Genomic DNA, 27360 nt, shown 5'->3' with positions numbered 1-27360 from the left:
GCGGGGCCGGGGCTGCCCGCACAGCGCCCTCTAGAGCCCCCCAGGACCCTTTCTAGGAGCCCCAGGACACCGCTAAGGACCGCCAGGACCCCCCTGGGACTGGCTCGGCGCGGGGGGGCAGCTGCTCCCGACCCGCTCGTGAGCGACTGGTCTCGGCAACCGGAGCCAGAATGGTGAGTAGGACAAATCACAGAATGGTTTGGGTTGGAAGGAGCCTTAAAGCCCATCCAGTGCCACCCCTGCTATGGGCAGGGACACCTCCCACTGGATCAGGGGCTCCGAGGCCCATCCAACCTGGCCTGGAACCCCTCCAGGGATGGGGCAGCCACAGCTTCCCTGGGCAGCCTGGGCCAGGGCCTCAGCGTGAGGAAATCCTCCTCATGTCCAGTCTAAATCTGCCTCTCTGCAGTTGGTACCCATTGCCCCTCGTCCTGTCCCCACAGGCCTTTATGAACAGCCCCTCCCCAGCTCTCCTGTAGCCCCTTCAGGCACTGGAAGGTCACTCTAAGGTCTCCTCAGAGCCTTCTCTTCTCCAGCTGAACACCCCCAACTCTCTCAGCCTGTCCTCAGACGGAAGGTGCTCCAACCCTTGGAGCATCCTTATAGCCTCCTCCGGACCTGTTCCAACAGCTCCATATCCTTCCTGTGCTGAGGATTCCAGAACCGGACACAAATCCTCTTATGCTGGGTGCCTGGCAGGGAAATTTATACAGTTGTTTTATGGATAAGACTGAATGCTCTGCCATTGAAACAATGTCTATCCTTGCTCTTCATCCCATAGGAAGTCATTTACTGGTGCTCTAGAAAGTTCTCTGCATGTGTATTCTCTGAACCCGCAATTCAGCTGAAGTGAGGTTTATGAACAACTGGATTTACCGTGTAAAGAGGGGCTGTGGTAGCAGTGTGGAGGTACGAATTGTGGAATTAATTTATGTACAGGCACTTTTTCATCTGGATTTTTCAGATGACTACAGAACAAAATTGCTCTGAAAGTTAATATTTTCTGGGGCAAGTGTTCCTTTTTCTTTTCAAAAACTGCAGTTCCCTAGAATAGTTATTTGTAAACAGAACCTTATTTAATAGGAGCATACTGGAACTTTAGAAGTTTTGATACTTTCAGAAATGTATCTGTGCATTGCTGAGCATACTAAATGGAAGAGTCGCGTACTGGACTTGCAGGTCACTAATTTCCCAAGTCGCCGTTTTAACTTTATTTTTAATATTTTCAAACAAAAAACGTGAATCAAACTTCGGGATATATTAGGTAACATCAAAATAGAAAACTAAAACTAGAAGACCCAGCAAGTCTGGGCAAGTATCTGATTTCAATGTACATCTTCAGTATTTCATCAAACACATTTTCATCATCACTGATTGTGATGATGTGAAAATGTTACAGAGAGGAGTAGCCCCAGACTTAAACCTGAAAATAAGTACACCTTTAATAGCATGAGAAATCTGTAGCTCAAGACTGTATAATCTAATGATGTTCCTAATACAGCCAAACACTTTCCATGAGGATATATAGCATAATACTGTCTGGTGCCACTGGGTGCCTTTTAGTCGGAAACAATGCTGTGTATTTGCATGAGTTTAAAGCCAGCTCCTCTCGTGATTTGTTCAGTTGCGCTCATATATATCACACTGGTGACTTTATTCCACTGTTACCAGTAGCCTACGATAGCAGACAATGATTTTTCTAACCATTATCAACACATTTTCATGCAGTGGGAACCTGACATCTGTCTTCCAGCTGGCCTTCAGAATTAATTTGATGAGCCTGCCCTCTTCCCAGGCGCTGCTGTGACACATCCCGATGGGTGCTGCTTTCCATAGGGCACTCAGCTGGGCTGTCTGCAGAATGGGAAATGGGGAGACATGTTCTGGTGTGTGTTGGGGGGGAAGCACTCATTTTTAGATAGTTTATAATATTTACAACAGTGATTTGCAGCTGGGAGATGAACAGAACCTCAGAGATTTTCTGCACAATCCACAAACATTGTAAATGTGTTTAATTTAAGCTTAAACCCTGCAAGAAGTTGAGGCTACCCAGAAATGTCACTGCAGGAAGCAGCGTTAAACAGCTTGCTAAGTCTCTGCTTTACGTTCCCAAACAACGGCTGCATCCTCAGCAGAGTGCTGGAATCTGCTCTCAAAATTACAGGTACCCTTAAACTGCCGGCAGCATTCCCGCAAGCGTGTGTGGTTCCCTCCAGTCCCCAAGCTAAAGCCAGAGTTAATTTATGTAAGTAATGGTGGTGGTAGGCGGGTGTTCCTGGCAGAGAGTCAGAGCATCTGCTCTGTATGGTTTTAATTAAATATTAGTAATCTTCCTCCTGAAGATTATCCCGCCCGCTAGCGCTGCAGCAGTGTTTCTCACAATGTTGCTTCCCTCTTTGGAGAGAGCAGGGATTGTGCATTCTTCTGTCTGTGATGCCACAAGAGACCGACTGTCTGTCACGAAGGACGTACTCATATCTTCCGTCTTGATTCTGTAACCCCTAATTACGGTAAAGAGCACTAATGAGGATTATTTACATGAATACAAGATTAAGACAGTAAAAAGGACAGGCTCTTTTCAGGCTGCCAAATAATACAATTAAGCCAGAACCTATTTACATTAATTTCCATGTAACCCGTGAAAAGATAAGGAGTTTTGTTTAAATTTTCCACGAATTCTAGCTTAAACATGGGCGTTTTCAGCCCAGAAAGCCGGTGTTTTAGGAAGACAAATGTGGGTGATTTGAGGAAATCGGAAAGCCTTTAGAACTTCTGGGAGCACACGCTCTTGGCATTTTGCATGGGGAACTGGAGCACTGTGCGGTTCAGTTGAGCTGGAAGGATAACCTGATCCACATGGAGCCTCCTGGGCTGCACAGTCGCTGCCCCTGTCTGCTCCTTGCCTTCCGCAGGGTGGGTGCGGTGGGCCCTTCCCATGGGAACGCTTGCCCTGGGAAACCCTCCTTTCAGCTCCAAACCGCAAGGAAGCAGGAATGAAAGGCAGTCTGGACACCGCAGCAGCTCTCCAGGAGTCCTGCCTTCCATGTGGCGTTCCAGCACAGCTGCCTTCCCTCCCGCCACGGCATTCTCCCATCTCTAACACCTAACGGTGCTAATCCAGGGGTTCGCACCTCAAATTTTAACCTTTTTTTCTCTCAGGAATCAGCATGCCAGGTTGGAAGGGACCTCAAGGATCATCTGGTCCAACCTTTTTAGGTGATCCATGGCTTCAGTGGGATGGCCCAGCTCCCTGCCAAGCCTTACAAGCGTCCGGAGCAGAGGGATTTATCGCTGTCCTGGGGAGATGCTTCCAATGTTTAACAGTCCTCACGGCGAAAAGTTTTCTTCTGGAATCCAATCAGAATCTCCCCGGGAGCAACTTAAAACCATTACCCTTGTCTTTTCCCGTGTAAAAAGGGATTCTCCACCCCCTCGGCAGACACTCTCTACGCGCTGGTACGCGGCGCGAAGGTCTCCTTTAAGCCTTCTCCTCTCGCAGGTGAACAAACCCATCTCTCTCAGCCTTTCTCCGGGCGGGAGGTTTCCACTAGCGGCCCTCTTGGGCTCTGGCACCGCGTTGTTTGTGCGTAGCGGGGACCAAAACTGGATGAGGGCTGAGAAGGGCTGAGCGGGGACCGCGTGGGCGGGCGGCTCGGGGTGAGCTGGGGCGGCTCTGGGCGGTGCAGGTGCCGCCTCCTCGCGCAGGGCGGTTGCGGGACGCTCGGGGGGGTTCGCGGTAGGAAGGCGGTAGGTGCCGTGCGGGGCGGGGGTCGGGCTGTTCGCGGCGTGAGGCGCTTTTGTGAAGGCAGAAAAGGCAGCTCCGCTGGGCGGCTGTAGCCTTTAAAAGGCCGGCGGCCACGGGGCGAGGCTCGGCCGTGTCCGAGAGGGGTAGCGCGGAGAGCTTACAGCGACCTCCCAGCGCTGAAGGGGCTGCAGGAGAGCTGGGAGGGGCTGTTCACAAAGGACTGTGGGGACAGGACGAGGGGCAATGGGGATAAACTGGAGAGGGGCAGATTTAGACTGGACATAAGGAGGAATTTCCTCACGCTGAGGGCGGTGAGGCCCTGGCCCAGGCTGCCCAGGGAAGCTGTGGCTGCCCCATCCCTGGAGGGGTTCCAGGCCAGGTTGGATGGGCCTCGGAGCCCCTGATCCAGTGGGAGGTGTCCCTGCCCATGGCAGAGGGTTTGGAATGAGATAATCTTTAAGGTCCCTTCCAACCCAAACTATTTTATGATTCTATGAGTATTTAAAATTTTTTAAATACAATAACAAATGTCAGCCGGGCAGCAGATGGTGTTTGCAGTCCCTCAGATTTTATAGTATTGTTCTATACTTGTTTATCTTCTTTTCTCAATCTTGTAGCAATTTCAAAACTAGCTGCCTTCTGGGAACCTTTATCTGGCACCGAGGAGTTCAAAACTACATGTAGGTACTTGCAGGTCATTTTTATGGAGCTATATGCAAATTATTTTTTTTGCCATCATGCTGACATCAGTTCCATGCATCAGTTGTTCTTTTAGTAACAACCCTTTTTTTTTTTTTTTTTTTTTTTTTAATTCTTTCCCACCAGCTTCTTCCCTCCGTTTGGCTGTGCATTGGAATAGTGGCTGTTTAATCATTGCTGGAGTTAAACCGACCTCCCACAAACATGGCAGACGAGGACCTTATTTTTCGTATGGAAGGGATCGATAATGCCAGACCAACTACAGCGAACTCTGGAAATTATCTTGATGCTGATAGTGATGATGAAGACAATTATTTTATCTGTCCAATAACTGATGATCCAGTTTCTAACAAGTCTGCCAGTATCGAAGTTGACAATTACTATAGCAACTTAGCAAAAACTGATCAGTACAGTTCAAGCTCTTCTCCTAGAAATTCTTTTAGCTTTAAGGTAAGTATTGCTTCCAGACTTCAGTAAGGTATTGGTTTTACTTAATTGGTGTGAGAGTTGTCTAACTGCTTCATCTCTTTTAACTAATACTTTCCAATAAAAGATACGTCTGTTTTTTTCCACACCTGCAGTTAATTCCATTAATCTGATAGTCTGATACTGCCATTGAATTGCTTACTGTCCCTTATAGCTGGGTGGAAGATCTTCATATCTTCATCTACCAAGGCAGCAGGTTGCAGGCGAACAATTCACTGATGTTATGATTGATCCATTAAAACAGCAATACATCGATGGGGAGCTTTGATAAGATTATACTTGTTGTAAGCTAGGTTGGGGCCTGGAAGCAGATACTTTTTTTATGGATTTTGCCAATCACAGTTAACAATCCATTATATTTTTCTTTGGACAAAAAAAATTGTAAATGATTGTAACAATTGATTTTCAGGCTGTAGGCCCTTCTTAGGGAGCTTTTAACATGTTAGCTTTCGTGGATGGCTGTGGAGTGTCAGGCTGGCAGTACTGTGTACTTGAGCAGTATCTGGCCTTCTTAAAATGAACCGCAATGACAGCATTGCAGAGAGGTCACAGGGTCCATAGTTGGTGCTGCCTTGGCCGTGTGTCCTGTGCCACTCTGCTCCCTTTGCACCGACCAGGCCAGGTGAAGGAAGATGAACCCTCAGGCAGGCAGTGGAGCCTCAAGGACCCGAGTGACATTCACTCTGTAGGTTATGTATTCCAGATATGCACCGTTTGTGGTAAACTGGCTTGTCTCTTAGATTTTGTCCAAACTAGGATTCAGTGTGTTTTATTAATGCATTTATTGTTACAAATATTAACGTTTATTTAATTGATACTCTAAAATCTCATTATGCCTAACGCATGCTTTATTCCTGGAGAGATACCAGGTGGTTTATTTCAGTTGGCTAACGCTAACGCATTAAAAGTGAAACTGTCTTGTCTGCAGGAAGGTTTTTGCCAAGGCTAGTTAATAGAAACATTAAAAGATACATATTTCTAAGGAAGGTGAAGAGTAAAAGTTTAGTATAGACTAGGGGGCAGATTTTAGTGTATGCTGTCCGAAGCAAGTTATGACTTGGCATGGAGCTTACTCTTCATTTGCATGTACCTTTTGGGACATAGTAAATACTTCTGTGTTTGCAGTGTGAGTTCTGAGTCATGTGGCCTGAGATAAAACTGACTTGAGAAACTGCAATTATTTCCTCCGTCCTAAGCTGTCATATCATTTCTGCAGAATATATGTGCCCATGCTTTGGGCCCCACAATGTCTAGTTTAGCATTTTAGCTCCTATCAGAGATAAAATGCATTGGGTTGAAATGTGGAGGAAGCAAGTCTCAATCTGCTGCTTAAGCTGCAGAAATGGTGACTTCCAATACAAAGTGAAGCAGACAGCCCGGACTGACAGCATGTTAAACCGCTACGACATGCTGTGATTAGAGTCTACCTCTCTGACCCCAGAGCTAATGGCAACATGAGTGGCTGTTGACAATGAAATGCAGAGACAGAGGTGTTACTGTAAGCTCTCTGCCTTTACACAGGACTTGGCAATGTTGAATTAGCTAGTTTATAGGCAAGAACCTTCTAGCGCATGTCTTCCGATAAAAAAAGATTGTCAACTTACCTCAAAAGGTTTGTTCAGAGACATTCTAAGCATGAACTTTAATTAGGAATATAACTTGAAGAGTGGCTTTTAAGTGGAAAGCAACTTTATTTTTTTAATTAAAAAAGAGAACAGAGAGTCTTTGTCAATCATTTGTCTTATCACATGTATTTTCCTACTTTTATGTTTCTCATGCATCCTTTAGAATGGCACACAGCATCGTTCTAAGCACGGCTCTGTGGTTGACCATAGTCGGGTAGGTTAAAAAAAAAAAAACATGAGCACCATATCTAATAGATGCACTATGATTTTTTGGGGTTTGTTGTATTTTGCTTTTATGGCCTTTTTTTGTTCATTATTTTGTTGTCTGGGAGAACTGCTTGCCTCAGCCTATAAAAATAATCAAGTCAAAACTAAAAAAGATCTGTTAAATGAAATAATAACGATCTTTATTCTCTACTCTGAAATATCACTTCTTTTATAGCATATATCTATAGTTGTTTCTTCACAGTATTTCCTGCTGTGGGCAAGAATAGAATGGATGCAAGACATTTACTTAGTCTTTATGGCAGCCACATGCCTACAGCAGGAGAAAAATTGCACTGTTAGCACCATTGACCATGTAGTTGAGCTCTGTTTGACGATTAGAATACAGCTTTTGCACAAAGCGTCTCACAAGATCAAGGTCAAGCACAAGTAATTAATTTATTTAAATCATTACCTAGTGTGAATACAGATCACCTTTTGGAGAGGGTCTCTACTCAGTAATGATTTGACATAGATACTTGACCAAGCTATTTCTGTTTTTCCCTGTTTGTTTCATAAGTAGTCAAATATGAAACTTCCCAATTCCGTATGAAATGTGTATCAGTCATGATTTGAGACAATGTCATTTTCTTATGGAACATGTAGGCAGTTTTTCTCAGCAAGTCTTCTAAACTTGTTTTATTTATTATAGTATTGTGTTTGTTTTGTGGTTCTATTATCAGAAAGGAGAGCATTTAAATTGTTTGCGAGGTATGCAGATTTACAGCTGAAATAAAAATAGACATGATCAATTTAAAAGCTTAAATTTTAAAAGCTTAGCTGCTTCAAAAACTTCGTTGATGTTATTGGTGACGCCAACTTATACTGGACTTTTTTTCTTTAATTTTGACTGAGATTTAAATTCCAGATGAAAAAAAGCCCAATATTTTAAGTTACTGTTTCTGCATACTTAAAATTCAGTTAGAGAGGCAGTAACAAAATCTCAGAGCTCAATCGTTCTTTACTGGCAGGAGTGCGGAGTGGCCTGTTCTCCCGCTCACCTTGCAGAAGGCCTTTGCAAGATCACAGGATCATTATCTCCAGTTCTTTTGGAACATTAAAATGTAGAACGAGGGAGATGAAAATGTTAAGAGAAAGGCATCCAAATTGGCAGAGCTACTTGTCTGGAATTGTTATAATAATGTATTTTTACAACATTGTCGTTTCTTCTTGCTTATACTGAGCACAATTTGAGGGCCTTGAGGTTTACAGAACTTTTTTTTCTTCATCCATATTGCTCTATCACTAATGGACTTATGCAGCTTTCACTGTCTGTATGTGCTGTTAGTTACAAAAAGTTAGAAATCAAAGTAGTAAAAGTATATTAATATAATCTAGGTGTGACTTATCACTATTTACATCATATGTTAGAGGTATTTGCAGATTACTACAGATTTTGCAAATTATATTTGCAATATACTTGACCAGATTCTGTTCTCAGGTAACTTTGTGGCAATGCAGGTTGAAATGAAACCTGATGCTTCGTGTTTCTGAACTGTGATTCATTATTATTGAAGCTATAAAATGTCAGAGCAGTCTTCTATACTGCCTGGTGCTGGCTCTGAACAGTGCTTCTCAGGGGATTGTGTAGTTGCCCATCTTTGTAGCATTTGGATCATGATGTGCTCTAGGAAATGCCGTTGTTGTGAGTTACTGCTGATTATAAATAACCTGCCAGTTTGTGACTTTTTTCAGGAAGCCTGGAAACATGCTATTCAGAAAGCGAAGCACATGCCAGATCCATGGGCTGAATTTCATCTTGAGGACATTGAGACGGAACAAGCCACTCGTTACAGGTCTGTGGGTATTTCTGCTTTTAATGCTGATGTTAAACAGAACGTGCTGGGCTGCAATAGCGTAGTGCAGGATATGTTTAATTACATGGCTGAAGAACTTTCAATAATGCCCAAAGTGAGTGTGTCTTAACTGAATCTCCCAGGAATATGTAAATACTGCATATAATCAAAAAATAAACCTTTGAACCAATCAGCATCACGCGCTCTCTCCCACCTAAGTAGAATCTGAATTTCACCATGTAGACAGGAAACAAGACTGAGAAGTATTTGGTACTTTGTTTACTAATGCTGTAAACTTAATCTAATAAGGAAATGAATCCCAATAAAAAGGCAACATACTTAGTTTAAATAACTTAGCAAAAAAGAGCAGCATAACACTCTGTGCCTTTCCCAAAATAGCAGTTTCACTGTTGCTCGTCTGTGCAGTATTGCTGCATGTGGCTGGAATTTAAATCCTTATAAAGCCCAGAATAGCTCAGCGTGGTATACGTGCTGAAACTGAGTCTGGCCCTTAAACTGTTCTTAGTGCTTTAGCACAGGCTTTGCCAAAACATTTACCCTACTGACACAGGGTTCTTGGTGGAAAGGGTAGGAGTTAGAGGGCAGTTAATTACCACTTAGCATTGGTGTTTGGAGAGGCCTCCCTTCTAGGCGTGTAACACTGTCATGCAGTGTCCTTCTTCCCCATAGACTGCATCTGTTCATGGTCAGCCGCACAGTCCTGAAATAGTTTGCATATTTTGAAATACAAATAAGTTATAATATTGGTTTAGGGCTACTCAGATACCTTATTAAAAAGGGATGGTTCTGATACTCTGATTTTCATCTCTTTTGTCTGCTGCACACTGTGGTGATACACAATATATAAGGGAGTATATGGAGTGTCTGCTTGCATGAAGTACTTGGTGCAGGTTGGAGGAATCAGAATGGAAACAATCATGTTGGTGACTCAGCTGCTGTGGTTCTTAGTTTGACATCTGCTGTGTTGGGAGTTAAGGAGATGGGGAGGAACCACAGTTGTACTCTCAGTATTATCATAGTGTTGTGCAGAGGCTTGCTCCTCCTTTGATGCAGTGTTGGGCAGCTCTTGGTCCTGTTGCTTTTCACCCCTGCAGCTGTTGCTGTATTCTGCTCACATCTTCCACAGCCTTGCAGCAGATCCCCAGCCAGAACCAGGTTTCTGCAAGGTCAGAGTTGGGAGGGAACCTGTTCAGTATATAGGGCTTCCTAAGGCTCTTTCTGCCCCCGGTGAACTGCCTAGGCATCAGAGAGGAGATTTAATGTCAAAGCAGTTAAAGCCTATTTTATAGTGTTGCAAAAGCTTAGCTTCTGTAGTGGAATCTGTCCATTCTCAGTGGGATTCAGTCTATTTTCAAAAACGTATTCATATTTCTTCTTTACCGCCTGAAGTACGGGAGTGTGATGGAAAGACCAGAAGGTTTTGTGTTGGACTGGCAGCAGTGCTCTTTAGCAGTCAGCAAGAGATGTAGGTGCTGGGGATGGGAGGATTTGGGTTCCCTCTGCATTCTTCTAAGAGGCACATCTAATTTTGCAGGTACAATGCAATTACTGGGGACTGGGTTGAAGATGAAGTCCTCATCAAGATGGCTTCACAAGTAAGATCACACTGTTCTTCATGTTTATTATCAGTCAAATTTGTCATTTCCTTACTTTTACTGAGTAGTGGCAGCAAGATGTTGTCGTCATACAGAAGTTTGAGATCCCAATGTCATTCTTTTCTCCTGTTTTTCCTCAGCTGAGCTGAGTTTGGAGTGCCCTGTATGGCAGCCTAAATGCAGAGCACATGAGGTCTGCAAAGCCAGCTTCTCTAGGCAGTCACAACAGAGCTGACTCCAAACTGGAGACAGAAGTTAAACAGCTACTTTAAGAGATGTATCGTGTCTGCTCCATGGGATATTGAAGGGGAGCTTATTCCTGATGTCTTTTGCCCAGGTTCCTACTCAGAATACCACTGGGTTTTCACTTTTCTTTGAGGAGACGTGTATTCTATGGAGCGTGTTTGAGAACTGCCTTCTGCAGGATGTAACGGGGGAAGACATCGTTGTGTCTCTTACTGGTTAGAAATTAATGTTGTGGAAATGGCAGTGCTGAGGGTTTATTTTTTCTTTTTCTTTTCCGTAGCCTTTTGGCCGTGGAGCAATGCGAGAATGTTTCAGAACGTAAGTATCTTCTGGCTTTATCTTTGTTGGCCTCCATGCAGTATTTACTTCCGAGATGACTGGAATTTCACTTTGGTGTGATGGAAACTATATGAAGTGCAGGTCCCCAGTAGCTCCTGCAGTGCCTTTCTAAAAAGCCGTAGCTGAGGGGTTTATTCCTGTTTGTGTGATGCCAGTGGCAGCACAGGGAGTGGGGTTCAGAAATCAGAACATTCTTTTAAGGGAAGCACAAGCAAGTGTGAGCGAGCTTGCTTTGGAAAATCAAGTCTGTACTGGAACTGCAGTGGAATAGATAATGTAAAATCATGTCCAGTTACAGCAAGTATAATCAGCCTATCAATTAGCAATTCATAAATTTCTGCTATTCCACTGTCTCTTAGAGGCAAGATACTCATAAAAGTACAGAAGCAGCTGCTTCATTTCTGTGTTCCTGGTGTGATGAAATATCTTTAAATTTGAAAATGAGACTGTAGATGGGTGCAACCTGAAGGCCTGTACGTAGTCAGAGAAAAGGAGAATGAATAGTTGGATGGTGCAATCTCGACTTGGAAGAAGTCCTCCCTCGGTGAAGAAGGTTATCCTCCCAGAGTGTCCTTTGGATAACTTGTGCCAGAGTAAACCTATTCCAAGTAAAGCAGAACTTGAACACTTAACAGTTACTCTCCAGAAAAGTAAAGTGTGTGGGAAGACAGAGGAGGAACTTTTCTTTCCTTGGAGAGTGTTAGCAAATGTGGTTGTGGGCATCAGCATCTAGCTATGACTCAGTTCATGGTAGGAGAGTACCCCACCCATTCCAGGCTCTGAAAATGAATGTTTCCTAGAAAATGTATGTGTGTGTTTAAGGCCGCTTTGCCTTCTCTTCAGCTGTGGAATGCAGAGAAATAGCACTTCATGTCTTGTTTAACCTCTGGAAAGAGAGAGGCTCCTGAGTGACAGAAATGTGATGTTTTGCACTGTTTTGTACTTTTTTACTATCGGTTCATGCTGGTGGCTCCTTTCTTGCAAAGTCACATGGATACACCAGTGAATGAAAGCTAGGAAGTAACAAGTCTTAGCCTGCTGATATTGCTTTTAGCTCTTGTTATTTACCAAGTTCCCCTTTGCAGCATATCTTGAGCAGTGCCATAAACAGAAATTTATTTGCAGCTTTGTCTTAACCTCTTGTACAAAGAAAGCATGACTCGTATGTCAGCTTCCTGCTGCTAGGTTTTTTATAACGCTCAGTGGTGCACTGATATTTCCCATCTGGAGTGCTCTCTCTTAGTTTTTTGCAACTCTGCAAGTCTTAAGTAATGACAATGACAGCATTAGCTGCGCTTGGCTCAATAAACTTTAGAGAAAATTGGCTCTAGAAGAGCATGTGAGCTGGCTTGTTTTATGCAGAGAAATGCTTTTCTTCAGAGAACCAGAAAGGCTTCAAATCCTAGCTGAAATTCTTATTTCTCTTAGTTGTTCCTTCTTTCCAAGACATCCGTTACAGTGACTGTCTGCCTATCCCTGTGGGACAGACAGTCCAAAGTTGCTTTGCCTTTAGAGTGTCCACTGTACCAAGATTTCTGCAGCAGCGTGTTGGGAGGAAGAGAGGGAAGAAAGGAGGCGCGGGGGCTGAGAGTTAAGTGTGCTGCTACTGGCTTCTCAAAATGTACCATCTGCCATGGCAACAAGAAAGACTCAGAGAGCCATTGTAGAGTTTGAGAACTGCTTGGTAGCCAACCGTGCCTTACTCTAGGGATTCCTTTTCACACTCCTCCTCCCCCTTCAGACAGGCTTGGCATTGCCAGGGTCTCTGGCAATACCGCACTGCCACAGTAGGAGGATTTTGTACCTTCTTGCTGTCTTCTCTGTTGAATGAAGTTCTTGGCAGGTTGGTGGGGGGAGTGGGGAAGAAGCACTTTTTTGTTTTCCTGCTTGTGTCCCATATAAATGGATGAGACTGCTCTAAGAAAGAAGACTGCTTTGGAATTCTTGATAACAATATGTGTGGGAGGGTGTTCCCATTTGACTTGAATGTCTGCATCTTCTGCAGCCACTGTTTACCTGCTTAGTCCATCTGTAGGCAGCCAGCAAAGTCTTCTGTTGTCAAAGTCTTCTCCCCACACACTTCTGAGAGATATGTGGACGAAATGTTTGTACATCAACAAAGTTAAAAGCTGTATCATAAGAAGATCTGTCAACTGCAGTTTTACTTCTGTAGCATGGGGGATATTGTGTCACCCTCGTGTGTTGAGAAGGCAGCCGATTGCTCTCGTCATACGGGAGGGTTTTGTCTTCTCAATTCATGTTTGAAAGGCAATTTCCTGTTAATTCCTGCAGGAAATAATTGTTGACATTAAAATGGGGGATTGAGGTGGCACTAAGCCTTCATACTCTGGGTTTGAGGGGAGAAGGGGGGGAAAGGAAATGAGAAAAGGAGGCAGTTCAGAGTAGAAGTAGCTGTCAGTCAAACCAAACCGGCACTTTGGCATGTTCCAGCCATTCATATGAGATGTTGCTTTCCTTTGCTCCTGACCTGTGCTTCACTTTTCAGGTAGAATATCTGATAAATGACTGAGTGTAATGCTGACCTTAGGACCTGGCTCTGTCTATGGGAAAGACTGAATTAAAATTCTTAGTTTTCCTCTCACTGACAATTGATTTATCTTTCAGGAAAAAGCTGTCCAACTTCTTACACACACAAAACTGGAAGGGTGCCTATAACTATGTTGCCAAGCGATACATAGAGAGTGTGGGCAGGGACGTGTATTTTGAGGATGTTCGACTTCAGATGGAAGCAAAACTCTGGGGAGAAGAGTACAATCGGCACAAGCCACCAAAACAGGTACATTCAAAGATCTTGCTAAGGAAAAAAGCAGTCCAGCTCTCCTATTAGATTGATTTTCAAATCGTTTTAGAGGGAATTACTTGTTTGCATTCCATTAAATTTAGTTGCTTAGATAGATTCTTCTGCCCTACAGCGTTTTCCATTAAATGGTAGCTGATTTTTAATGAAGTAAATGCAGAAATCACTTTATATTTTCAGAATTATGGGCTCTGTGTTTGTGAGTGTCTGACTGTTCTCAGCTGTTGACTGAAAACCAAAATAAAACAGTGTCTGTATTGCTCTTTTTCATATTAGCCCAGCTGCTTTAGAGATAACCAGAGATGTCACAGAATTTATTGCCCGCAGCAGTCTCAGCAAGCACTTAACTGTTAGTTCTCCAGGAAGGCAGATGCTTAATTCTTGTAAACCTGTGTTAACACCTACCTGGCACTGATATTTAAGAAGGGCTGGGAGCCTGAATAACTTTACATAGCTATTCAAATACAGATTTCTGAGGAGTGGTCGAGAATTTTTCAAAAGAAATGAAGATACTGTGGCTTTGTTTCCATCAGGTGTCTCAGTAACAATACTAGCACATTGTGCTAAATGCGAAGCATCCGGATGTATGAAACTCCCATGTGTATGGAATATCAGACTAGGCTCAGAGTATCAAGAGAAGTTCCTATCCTCTGTATTAGGGATGTGCATAAAGACATCAGATTCAGGAAGAGATGGTTCTGCTGCTTTCCTGGCTGTATTTCTGGTTCTGGCTTTGCATTTTTCCATGCCAGTAAGTTGGATAGCTGCTGCTCAAAGCTGGCCTTTGTGTCCTGGACAAAAACACCTCCAGCAGCAATCAGCTTGCTGAAAGACAAGAAACTAAAGTGCAGGGCTGAGGGACTCCAACTGTCATTCACCCCCAACCAGTAGTTCACCTATATTGAGTATGTCTGTGTTATGTATCAACAAAGCTATTAAGCCCATTTTATCTGCAGCTGGTACTGAATGCCTGAGTGTAACTATGACCTCAAATGAGTGGAAGAGGCAGTTGTTCTGCTTCTTTCATTGGGAATATTTTCACAGCTGGAGGATTCACACACCCTTTGATCTGAAGACAGTACTCTGTTAGTCATTATTTGTCTTTTTTCCTTCCCTAGGTTGACATAGTACAGACCTGTATTATTGAAATGAAGAACCGACCTGGAAAGCCTCTCTTTCATCTGGAACATTACATTGAGGGCAAATACATCAAATACAACTCAAATTCTGGATTTGTGCGCGATGACAACATTCGTCTTACTCCGCAAGTGAGGCTCTTTTTAATGCTTTCCATAGTCTGCGGCAGGGAATTTCTTGGCTCTACCCAGAGGTTTTGTGTTAATGCCAAGAAAGGAAACTGCAGACTTTCCAGTACAATGCCAAATTAATTTCTCATTTTACAGTGTGTCCACCCCTTATTCGGGGCCTGCTCGTTGAAGCACCAAGCGTTTCTTTATTGCATTCCACTGTCTGATTTTAGTTGAGTTGAATGTGGTTAATACTCTTTGGAAACCTTGACTCTAACTATAATTGCAGGCATCGACATACTTCAAACTCTTTTCAAATTAAGGTGGGGAGAGAGACCTCTTACGTACTGTGTGCTAAATTGCCTTCTGGTGCCTTGTGATATACAAAAGGAGGTGGCAGATATCCAGCTCATGCAAATAAAAGTTTGCATAAGAATCTGTTTCTTTAGTTGCAACCTCTGAATAGGTGAATCTGAGATTGCATATAGAAATACAAGTACAGATTTCAAGTGATCCTTTAAAATACTGGCGAAAAATGCGATGTGGTCAGCATGGCAAAGGAGTGTTTTACTGGGGCTTGAGGGTTTTGTCTTTTCATTTTTTTTCCCCCATTTTAAGGTATTTGTCATAATGATTAATGTAAGCAGAGGGTTTATATTCTGGGCTATGTTTTGTACACTGAATCAGTGCTATGCTTTCACAGGTTGGGAACAAAATGTTCTCTGAGATCTGCTGCAGTTAAATGTTTGTCTGTCACCACCAGTCACCTCCTCCAGGCTTGGCAGTGCTTTTTTGGATGTCTTCCGAGAAGAATCCTGATGTCTAAGCTTTATGCCAAAGACAGGGCTTTTTATACTCAGTTCTTGAAGTGCTGCATTTTTAGAGGACAAACATACATTTCACTGCCTGATACACAAATGGAGAGCCAGATCAGCTGCTCAGGGAGACCTCCCAGAGAGGGCATGGTACAAGAAGGAGAATTTGTGGGGAAGCTCTTTTATTTTATTATTTTTTTTTTTGTAATTTCCTCCCCCAAAAATATGGCAGAGCTTTGCCTGTTGGCAGAAGGAAGCAGTGTTCGAGGGCTGCGGAGCTTGGAGATCCACAGGAGCAGACAGGATGTTTATGCAGATGCGATTCTGCACTGGCTTCGGAGCCCGCTGTTGTTCCCTGTGCTAAGCAGGACCCCACTTCTTAAGGTGAAGACTGTGGTACAGGATCTCCAGTACAAGAGGAAGAAAGAAAGCAGTCTCCTCTTCCCTGCATGTTTCCACTGCTGCTCATCACCCTGCCTCTTTTAGCCCCACTCTTGACTGGAGGCAGGTTGGAGAAGCAATCTACTACATACTTCTAGTCTCTCTTTGCTTTCATCATAATATTTATAGCAGTTATATTTCATGAATAGGGTTATCAGACTCCTTTGCCCATTAATGAGGTGAATATGTGTTGCTGTTTTCAGTAGATCAAGGGAGAGTTTTCTCAGACATCTTCTATGGTTCTTTCTAGGCCTTTAGTCACTTCACCTTTGAGCGCTCAGGACATCAACTCATTATTGTTGATATCCAGGGAGTTGGAGATCTTTACACAGACCCTCAGATCCATACAGAGAACGGTACAGATTTTGGAGATGGCAACCTAGGTAAAATTAATGATCCCATTTCATATGCTAATGGATCCTTATTTTCTCTTCCTAGCTGTCTGCTATGTAGCTGCTACCTGGGTGAGCGAGCAGGGTGTTGAAAACAGCTGGGAAAGTTCTCTTGTAAGGAGTCTGTGAACGGGGCAGCTGTCTCGCAAGGGCAGATTTAAAACGAGAGCTTGTCTCCCACTGTACTCTCGAATCAAACATAATGAAATTAAGTAGCTTCCTGCAATGTGGAAGCAATAATCATGGCCTTTAATTTCCTTGCCACATTGCAGGAATGGATACAGCTGAATGTGGAGAGATAAGCCTTGCCCATTGTTATAGCTCCAAGTGTCCATACATGAAGTTGTTCATAGGATGCAGAAAGTTTTGTGAGCAGGGTCAAATTTAGGCATGTTTATCAATGATGCAGACGAATTATTTTATTATTATACCCTGTGCATCCTAGCTTTTGAAGATTTAGCAGACTTACTTTTACACGCCCCTACAGAGAGAGTGAAAAACTCTTACAGTTCTTAAAATAAAATGGAAGTGGGTTGAACCATGTGTGCTACAAAGCACTTTCTCTGTTTCTTTTTTGACTTTTTAGAAAAACCTTTTGCACTTCCAGCTTTTAATAAGTAAACAATCATATAAACTTCTGGTAAACCCTTTCTTCACTTTTTTTTTTTAATGCCATAGGTGTTCGAGGTATGGCCTTATTCTTTCATTCTCATTCCTGCAACAAGATTTGCAAAAGCATGGGGCTTGCACCATTTGATCTTTCATCTAAAGAGAAAGATGCCTTGGATCGTAATAAAAAATTGCTTGTAAGTGCTTGATGAAAATGTGTAACTAAGCAATATAGCTGTTTTTTTCTAACTTCAAAAGCATGGTAAATAAAAGTCAAATATGTTGTTTACATGGCAAATAAAAACACCTTAATCACTAATGTTGCATTTTAAAGTCCAGCAGTTTAAAGCTGACGTCTGTACTTGTCTCAGTTAAGGCTGTAGCTTTACTGAATAGGGAACCTTGTAACACATGTATGCATAGGACCGAGTATATCGTTGAATGCTGAAATCATTAATAAATTTTGTATCTCACAAACCCTAATTTGGGGAGTTAAAAAAGAATAGAACTGCTTGTCTTTAACTGCTCTCAGTTTCAACTGATATTAGTTGGACTGGGACTTGATGAAATGCTTTGGATTAATTTCAGGCTGAAACAACTCTCTGTAACAATGCCAGGAGTTGATATTTTGTTGGGATGTAGAACTTTTCAAAGCAAATAGTTATGTATACGTGTGCATATTTATACCAACCCCATTTGTAGAGGACCCCTCATAAACATTCATGTTGGCTTATGTAGTGTGCTTAGAATACAGAGAAGCATTATTCATGGGACTTCCTTGTTAATTTGCCAAGGAATCTGCTCAAACAATTCTCCGTGGCACAGAGGAAAAATGTGGCAGCAGCCGGGTGAGAACGGTTTCTGGTAGTCGGCCTCCTCTGCTCTTCCGCCTGTCCGAAAACTCTGGAGATGAAAGCATGAGCGATGTGGCGTTTGACTCTCTACCCTGCTCTCCTTCCTCAGCAACCCCTCACAGCCAGAAGATGGACATGCTTAGTGAGTGTACCTCATACGCATCTTGGGGCTTCCTGAATGTTTGTCAGTGACTTGGTTTATTTTGTTGGTTTTAAACACAGCAACATGTTGTATTTAGTCCAGAATACTTGTCTCTAGCATTCTTCTCTGAGCAGAAGTAAAACAGAGAGTACTGTTATATAGACAATTAATGTACAGCTGCTTCTGTGAAAAAACATATGGTAATATAATGGTACATAGAGCTTTCTCCCCAAGAGCATTATCCTTGCAATAAGAAGCAAATATTTTTCTTCCTAGATTGGCCTGTGTTCAGTGAAGTAGATAACTTGGTTCACAAAGACTATGATCAGCTTGATAACCAAAGGGTGAGTGTCTTTCCAAGAAAAAATGAGACTGCGGTTCCTTAATGAGTGTGTCTTTAAAGGACTGCCTGAAGTCTTTGTTCAGTAAAAGCGCATAAAGGTGCTCTGCCTGCTTTCATTGCTGCAGGTCACGTTACCTGCATGTGTTTGCTGTTTCTAATAAAGGAAGAAGACTTTATTTAAAAAAATACCATTCATTATTATTTTTCCCCTCCAGATATTTAGTTGCAGCTTGTGTATCTTAACAGATAATTAAAGTCTGTGTCTGTTCCCCTGCCTGCATGTTGTGTCTTTGGCACTTGTGCCAACTGCTGTGGTGTTAAAGCTGAACAGAATCACCATTGATTAGGTCTCTGCAAATACTGGCACTGTGGGACATTAGAAAACCTCACCTGAGGAGGCAGAGTAAGTCTGCAATGGGAATTTTCCAACACCAGGGTCTCAGTACCAGGGGTTGTCGGTTACAGTTTTACCTTTTAACTGGCTCCCGCTGAAGAGTGACAACTGTATTAAGTAAACAACTAGGATGGTGCCTTCTGGGTCAGTAAGTCCTTCTCTGTCTGTCTGAGGTAGCATGTCATACAATCACTTGCATCCAATACTTCCGTGCAACTTATCTCCTTGAACCAGAAGAAGGTTTTCTCCATGGGAAATGTCAAGCTGGGATCTTTACAAAGGGTAATGCTAATGTTGTCATGTTTTATTCTTATCGTCTGTAGGATTTTGAAAATGGTGGAGACAGTGGATATCCGAGTGAAAAGAGAAGTGAGCTAGAAGATCTAGATCATAAAGAAAGGGTAAGAATTTAGCAGGGTTGGCCCTGTTCATACTTTAGTGTTTCCATAGAAGAATCTTAATTTTTATCGCTCTGGATCTGGACTTTATAAGCAGAGGAAACAGTTGGAAAGAAATTCCCACAAGTTGCAAAATTATTCACCTTGGGAATGTTAATGACGCTTTTAGAGGAAAAAGGCTATTTATAATGAGGAGCCTACCCTCAAACATCACATTTGATTGCATATAATTTTGGGATTTTTTGAAGTATTCAGTACTGCATTTGAGGAGAGGTAGCCAGAGTCTTGTCATATGGAATCTATGAATATTATCTACTTTTAGATGCTTTTACCCTCTCCACTTTCTGTGACTTTATATGGCTTAAAATATCACAGAACTTAATGTTGTAAGTTAACAACGTTCAACTTTAGAATTCCCATGGGTTACTTGGTTACTTCTTTAAAAGATAAGCTTTATACAAATACATTTTGACCTGAAGCTCTTAACTAGATACTTAAGTAGAAGATAGGAAAGGGAGTACAGCTTCCAAAAGTACCATTCCTTTTGTCACTTTTGAAGTGGCAAGGTATTTGTCATGGGATATCCAGTTTACAGGATTAAAGTCTGGGTGTGCCATATCCTTTACCTTTTCATTATATTTCTTTATCTAGTGCGATATCACTGAGAGAAAAGAATTCAGTGGGAACTGTTTTAGTCATTGTCACTATTGATTTTGCTGGATAGGAATAGGCTAGAGGGGCAACTGGCACACATCAGTTGCTGCAAATTAAATTATGCAAATCCTTACATTAACATAGGGTCATTCAAACAACAACAACCGAAGACATGAATCTGATGAAGATAGTTTGGGAAGCTCTGCAAGAGTAAGTAAAGCGGAAGTGTTCATATATGATGAGTTTGCCACTCTGCCTGTCCTTGGTTCCACTCACTTGCCATCTAACTCCACATCACTGAATCAGATGTCAGTTTTCCTTCCTTTTCAGCTACTGAATATGTTTGTTAATGTGAACCTAACACTCTGTATTGTTTCCTTTATTTTGTCTTTACTTTCCAGTTTAAGAAGTACTGTTAAAAACAAATTGTCACCTTTGTAACTGATCCCTAACATAAATTAGAGACACATGGATCTCTCACTTAAAAAATTATATTTCTGTGGAATTTTTTTTCTGCCTAAGTAGATTATATTTCCTTTCTGCACTTTATTTCTGGAATTGTGTCCTATATGTGGTTGGATTATTTTTTTAAAGTATGCAGTGTTTAAAATATATGCCAGTAGCTCTGTCCACTGTGTGTCTAACTGAGCTAGAGAAGACCACAACTTCTTGTGTTTTTAACAAAATATAGGTTCTGCGCTAATTATTTTCTGTGGCTATAAACTTAACATAAACTCAATTCTGCAAGGAAATGAAAAATGGAGCTTTGACAATAATTAGTAACGCAATTAGATAAATTTTCCAGAATTTCCTTTTAACTATTATATAGTGCTTTTTCAGGAAATTGAAACAGCTTTAACAGCCTGAAGTTCTGTGCCAGTAACTTTCCCTGTTGTGTTTCCCCTGCGTATCTCAAAAGGCTTTCATTTTCATAGGATTGTTTTAGCTACTTTTTCCCCTCCACCCTTTATATTGAGAAGTTGTTTGTTGTCATTTGTGTTGGACATCCTGTGAAACACCAGTGCATATATCTGTCTTTCATCTTCTGCCTTGGTACTTTTCATTTTTCTAGAGTTGTAGAATGCAGCAGCATTTAAAATGTTTTAAGCTGAAATTCTGACCAGGAAAGTAGGAATTTAATTTTTTGTGTATGGATAACCTCCAGGCTTGCAATGTGGCTCTTCAGGTGCTTTTTTTTATAATTACCTTTTTTCTGATTCAGAAATTAAAGAAAATGCATTGCTTTGCTTTGAGGGGAGATAATTGATGTCAAAATTAGAAACTAGAAATAGAAGGCCTTATTCTGTTTCTTTAATGATAAATAATGATCATTTATTCAGCTACTAACATGACTTTTGAAAGCCATGCCTTAAATTACAATATTTACTAATAAGTAATAATATTTCTTACGGCTGGTGATCCACGTGAATAGTGTGGAAATTTTAATTTTGGATAAAAATAATAATATATTCCCTATTTCAGATCAATGTGGAGAAATGGAATCTCTACAACTCTTCCAGAGTCCACATCCACAGACCGTCCTGTGTTGCCCAAGAAATTCAGAGGCTCAATGCACTAGAACTTGAAAAGAAAATTGGGAAGTCAATCCTTGGGAAGGTAGGATGGGTCTAGCAATCCTGTTCTTACGAACTGGAAAGAAACAGCTTCTGTTTCCCCACAAGTTATTTGTGCAGCTGAAAATAAGTAACTTGTATAGCTTTCTGTCACCTGTCACAGAGATACACAATTAGCTCTGATTAAGTAGTCACCTCAGAGAGATATTTTTGTGCCTAAGTAAAGTATGAGCACAGGGCTTTTGAAGAAGCAGATCTATAGTTAATATTTGTATCCACTTCCTGTACAACTGTATTCTAGGTTCATTTGGCCATGGTTCGCTATCACGAAGCTGGGCGTTTCTGTGGGAAAGACACGGAATGGGATCAGGAGTCAGCCCTGTTTCACCTGGAGCATGCTGCAGACTGCGGGGAGCTGGAAGCCATCGTTGGCTTAGGGCTCATGTACTCTCAGTTGCCACATCACATTCTTTCTGAGGTCACTGTGGAGGTAAACAAAAAGATCAAAGTCAATGCTAAAATGCAGAACTGTGGTCCATTGTAAAAATAAGAATAGCAGGAAATGGAGACAAAACAGTTACCCTAATTAGCTGTTCTGTAGCCACTTCAGAGAAAACGGATGACTTTCTAATTAAAGACTTGAACAAAGTAAAGTAGCAAAAAATACTGCATATTCCTGGTTTTGCCGGTGTACTACTGCATACCTTTGCGGAGTTTTTGAATTGATTGTTAATATTCAGCTTCTTAGATTTTGTGGCTGGGCCTGTTTCTCAGACATACTAAACGCTTGCAGCCATTACTGACTTGGAGAAACTGCATTTAGTGTTGAGGGAAGAGATGGCTTTACTTAGAAATGTGCGTTTTAAAGATTTTTTTTGTTTTACTAGGACACAAAGGGGAACAGAAATAAAGGATTTGAATACTTGCTGAGAGCAGCAGAAGCTGGAGACCGGCCTTCCATGATTCTGGTAGCAAGAGCATATGATACAGGTGTAAATCTTGGTTCAGACAGGTACTGTGCATGACTTAGTAATTTAACTTGGTGGTACTCCACTGGGGCGGGGGTGGAGAAGCACTTGCTGCATGTCTTTCATCTACATAAAAAGCTCTTACATCATAAGTAATGATGTGAAGTAGGGTTTTGGTGTTATTTCAAACTCACCCAGGTGTGATTAAAATCAGAGATTAGGCCATGATATATCAACATAGAAAGAAAATCAGATAATTTCTGCTGTTGGACACCTGCATGTTTGAGTTTAGCCCTCATACTGAGGTTGCCCCGTGATAGCCAAGTTACTTTGCTCTGAAGTTGGTGATTATCTTTCCTTGACTTCACTGGGAGTTGCATACTTAAAAATTCTGGGATCAGTGGGAAAAAATTAACACAAGTTCTTTTGGAGAGGTAGTACCTTAAAAGTAAGTGATAATTATTACCACTGCCGTGTCTCCTCCTTAGTAATTTTTTGAAGAGAACTTTTTTTTTTTAGGAAGTGGGCTTGTTTTCCTAATGAAAGTATAAAGAAGGTGTAGAACAGGAGAAATTGGTGAAGTCATAAAGTGTCTATAGATGAGATGCATTCAGTTGAATGAAGTGCAAAGTACATCTGTTTCCTAAGGTAACCATCTTCAAAAATTGTTTTTACTTTCAGAGTACAGGATTGGAAGGAGGCTCTGTACTGGTACAATGCTGCACTGAACATGACCGATTATGATGAGGGAGGTGAATATGATGGCACTCAGGATGAGCCTCGGTATCTGCTCCTGGCCAGGGAAGCAGAGATGTTAATGATTGGAGGGTTCCACCTGAATAAGGATCCACAGAGATCAGGTGAGTCCTCATTTTGTTTCTGTAATTGATAATCCTGCTTTTCCTTTGCTTTTCTGCCAACAGGTACCCCAAAATAGATTTCTCACTTCAGCTGTTATAAAACGTAGAGAATCGGTACCCTCAGACTTGTGGATAAAGATGTAACAATACTGGGTGGTACAAGGCTGAAAACTGAAATATGAGACGTTGCTGCTGACAGGGGTAATGGGTGGTGTCAGGTCCAGTCCTGGGACACTGAGTCACCAGCAAGCAACCTTCACTCACTGTGAGGCCTCAGAACTGCAGGTTGCTGCATGTATTTTGAGTTACACCCATTACTCCCAGGCCCTACGCAACAGTGTCTTGGTTGTTGTGTAATCTACATGTCACACATCTAAATCTTAGAGTCTACTAGGGACTGCTATGGACCAGTTGTATTTCCATTCCTTGCAAATACATTGAAGAGCCATCAGCAGCCAGTCATATAACTTTCAACTTCAAGGGTGAAAGCCACGCTCCCACCTGCTGTAATTGCTGACACGATTAAAATACACCCATACACATCCAGCCTTGGAGTTTGACCTCAATTTCGTTTTGTCCTTTAATTGCTTCAGGATAAAGTGATGTTTTTTCTTAACCCTGTCAACATAACTGATACTGTTTTCTCCTTTAGGGGAGTTGTACACAGAAGCAGCAGAAGCAGCAATGGAAGCCATGAAAGGCAGACTGGCAAATCAGTACTACCAAAAAGCAGAAGAGGCTTGGGCAATGATGGAAGAATGACACTGCAACTGGGCAGTTCTTTTGTATAATTTTTTTTATGGACTTGCTGCATTTGCAGCTAAAAAGATATATTTTTATGTGGCGTTACCAGTTCCTTTTCGGTTTTTTAGTTTTTTAATTTTGGGGGAGGGGTGAAATCCAAATGTCAGTGGTATGTGGGGTGCCATAGTGTACTTCTGCTAGTGTTTTAAAGCTGTAATACAGATACACATGACCTTTTGTATTTTTTAACTGTTAAAACTGAAGGGCCTAGTTTTTTTGATTAGAAATGAAACTGATGTCTGTTTTTTACACAGCAAATGATGAGTATGTTTACATTTTTTTTCTTCTTCCCACATATGGAAAATATTTTCCTAAACTGTCAGCATTTCTTCATTGGTTTTGGTGTATCTCACCAAATTTGCATGTGAATGTAGATTTTCAGTTTAAGCATGTAGCTGCTCATTTTAATAAGTAGTCCCATTCTGTTACACTGATGTTATTGGGCACTTCTGTTATTCATCTCAAACAAATTCCAGATTAAATCCTTACAGTTTGGAGAAGTGCAGGGAAGATGCTTCAGATAAGCAGTGAGGATATTTCGTAGAGGAATGTGTTTCATTCATTACCAGCATGGCATATTTTACCATCAGAAAATCACTGATGTTCCTGATAAGGTGAGGCATGCAGCTACCTCTCTCATTTTCACATTTTGCACCATATAATAACGGTGTGGTATTTGTCCAACAGTGCGCAGTAGCAAGATCTGTAGTATATGGGTGCTTTGAAGTTATTTTTATAGTGACCTCTCAGTTCTCAGTGAAGCTAGATCATCTCACTTAAAATGAGAATACTTTCCACCATTTCCAGAGGAGAGTTTGCAAAGGTTGGAGAATGTTGACTCACCTATTTCTATGTATAGAAAATAACTTACCTGGTTTAAACAGCTTTCAAGAGAGTGTTTTATCTGTGAGTGGTTTCAAACAGCTAGAGAAAATTGCTGGTTACAAAGGAAAAAATGTGTTATCCCCAAAACACTGTCTCCTGTTTGCATAATCCTAAGATTAATGGGAGGACAAATACATGGTGGTGGTTGAATTCTTGCAGAGAAACAAGTTTTCTTCCAAATTCAGTATATTTTCCTGAAGCTGCTGTGCCATTTATATAGATAGTACAGAAGTCATTCCTGTCTCTTGATTGTGGTTAACAGTCATTTTGCAGGAAATTAAGATGGAAGCTTTTTGTCTTCTTGGCCCCAGAGTCTCCTGAGGGTGTGAAGTGATGTGAATAAGGGCAGTCCCCATGAAGTGCTGAATGCCTGACCTGTAATGCTGATCAGCCTCGCTTTAGCCAGGCTTTTAAATGCATGCTTAAAACTAAGCAGGCTGCTAGATGATGCAGATGATTCCATTGGGACTTCCTGCATGCACAGCTGAGTAATATTAATATCTTCTGAAATGTAGAAACCATTCAAGGAACAGAAATCAGTTCTTCCTTTCCTGTGTGAGTGCCCACTACTGGGCTCCAGAGTTGTGCTCCCCATTAACTCTTTCTGGCAAGTGGAACTTAAATTATTGTTTAAGCAGTATCCAAACATAATGTTATTAACAACAGCCACTGTCTGAAAGAGGTGATATCCTGGTAGTTAAGGAAGTGAGATGGGAAGATTTAATCCTCTGTAGGAGGGAAGAAAAAGTTATCTTTGCATATCACGCTTCTGGATGGGTGCTGGAACCACCAGGCAGTTGTAGCCCTCAGTAGCCAGTGGCAACACTTCTTGCTGTATAATGCAGGGGGTGTAAGAAAGTAGTGCTTATAACGTTTTCGTTTTGTTTTGAGAGTGAAGGTTAAGCTCTTTACCCGTTAATGGATGAATATCTGATTTCTAGATCTCAGTTTGGCTTAGGAAACTACTAAGCTAGGTACTAAAATAACCAGGGTTTTTTGGACCTAATATACTGAAATGGAACCAGAGTTTGTAGGTTCACAAGTCAGGTGGATGTTTTGAGTGCCTAAAGTTAGGCTTGAGGTGCCTAAAGTGTCTTTTGGATGTGGCCTTTTTGCTCTTTCAGTTCATAGCATTAAAATGTGAGCTGTCAATGGAAGTTGAATGTGTCATTCACCTCTGAGGACAGCTGAACAGTCAGTGTTTTGTGCAGAACCCATACAGCACAGGCAATATGACAAATTCAGACAATGATTTGTTTTCCTCATAAGGTGTTGATGCCAGATCTGAGGTTTACATTGAGAAGGAAGCATGTGTGACAGCACCACCATGTAGGGAGGAGAGGAGACTGACTATGCCCATCTGAAAGGTGTAAGTAAAGGATGTAGAGTGTAATTATTGACACTTTTTGGTGTAGTTTGCTAAATTCAGCAGGTGCTAAAGTTGCTGACGGGTCTCTGTAGATCTGATATGTAAATGTGCACACAGCTCAGTGAAAAAATTAGTGCTTTGTTTGCCAATACTGCTTTTTCAGAGACATAGACAACCTTCTGTCCTAGAGGGACAGAATATATCCCTAAGAGGGTATCATATCATTTAGCTGTACAATAAATAGGTCTGTCAATAATTTGAAAATGGAAATTGTTTACAGAAATATGCACAACTTGTTCTATGACATTCTTTTGAAGAGAAATACTATATATTTGACAGCCTTTTGGAATGATATCACTATATGCTGTATTTTTAATCTATTCACAAAGAATAAATAAAAATCTGTATTTTTTAAAAATGTGAAAACAAATCTGAGGCTCAGTCTGCCAGAACTTACCTGGGTTCAGTGTTTCTGCATGCGAGTGGGAATATTGCTTGGGTAAGGACAACGAGATGCAAGCCTTTCTTTGTATGTTAGACATGCAAATACTGATTGCCTGCATTAGTTAGTCCTTTCATTCACGTTGTCTGGTTTCATTCTGGCTGGTCAATAAAGTTGTTCTTTTTGTCACCTTTTTCAGCAGAGTTTTAGTCTTTGCATGTAGGGGTTTGCTTCTGTTTTTTTCTTTATAACTTGCCAAAATTCAATCGTAGTATTGCAAGCTCCCAGAAATCCTCTGTGTTGATTTTAGTATTCCATCCCTGATTTCATGCACTTCAAAGAGTCGGAAGTAACGGACTGGGAGGAAATATCTAGATGTGCACCAACAAAATTTGTTTTCTTGAAGAAAACAAAATGGTTGATGGGCTAGTCTATTTTCATTAAATTACAGATGCAGCGTCCATATCTCGTACGGGATAAGATGTAAGGACTGAAGTGTAGGACTGCTACAGAGGCATCCTTGTGCCATCAGTCT

At 41.6% G+C, this 27360-nt stretch overlaps 1 protein-coding gene across 5 annotated transcripts; it reads left to right on the top strand.

Annotated features, from left to right (window-relative positions):
- The first annotated feature begins 50 nt into the window (after positions 1-50).
- Positions 51-27019, top strand: EEF2K (eukaryotic elongation factor 2 kinase). 5 transcript variants are annotated; one of them, XM_054080233.1, is made up of 21 exons: positions 51-173; positions 3160-3499; positions 4363-4425; positions 4571-4894; positions 6719-6769; positions 8515-8615; positions 10171-10231; positions 10758-10795; positions 13442-13613; positions 14753-14902; positions 16388-16520; positions 17208-17335; positions 17933-18134; positions 18411-18478; positions 19195-19272; positions 20068-20133; positions 21406-21540; positions 21799-21987; positions 22385-22509; positions 23147-23325; positions 23978-27017. In XM_054080233.1, exons 4-21 carry the CDS (start codon positions 4649-4651, stop codon positions 24085-24087), a joined length of 2232 nt encoding a protein of 743 aa, XP_053936208.1. In that variant the 5' UTR covers positions 51-173; positions 3160-3499; positions 4363-4425; positions 4571-4648; the 3' UTR covers positions 24088-27017. The 5 variants fall into 5 exon arrangements, 4 of the variants coding, with proteins under 4 accessions (XP_053936208.1, XP_053936207.1, XP_053936206.1 ...); XM_054080232.1 differs by lacking the exons at positions 51-173; positions 3160-3499 and adding an exon at positions 3682-3747; XR_008452377.1 differs by lacking the exons at positions 51-173; positions 3160-3499 and having other exon boundaries at positions 3819-4425; positions 23978-24743; positions 26284-27019.
- Positions 27020-27360: the final 341 nt, after the last annotated feature.

This window comes from Cuculus canorus, chromosome 15 (genome assembly GCF_017976375.1).
Source record: "Cuculus canorus isolate bCucCan1 chromosome 15, bCucCan1.pri, whole genome shotgun sequence".
Taxonomy (NCBI): domain Eukaryota; kingdom Metazoa; phylum Chordata; class Aves; order Cuculiformes; family Cuculidae; genus Cuculus; species Cuculus canorus.
Note: the sequence above shows the minus strand (reverse complement) of the source record. Positions and strands in the feature narration are given on the sequence as shown.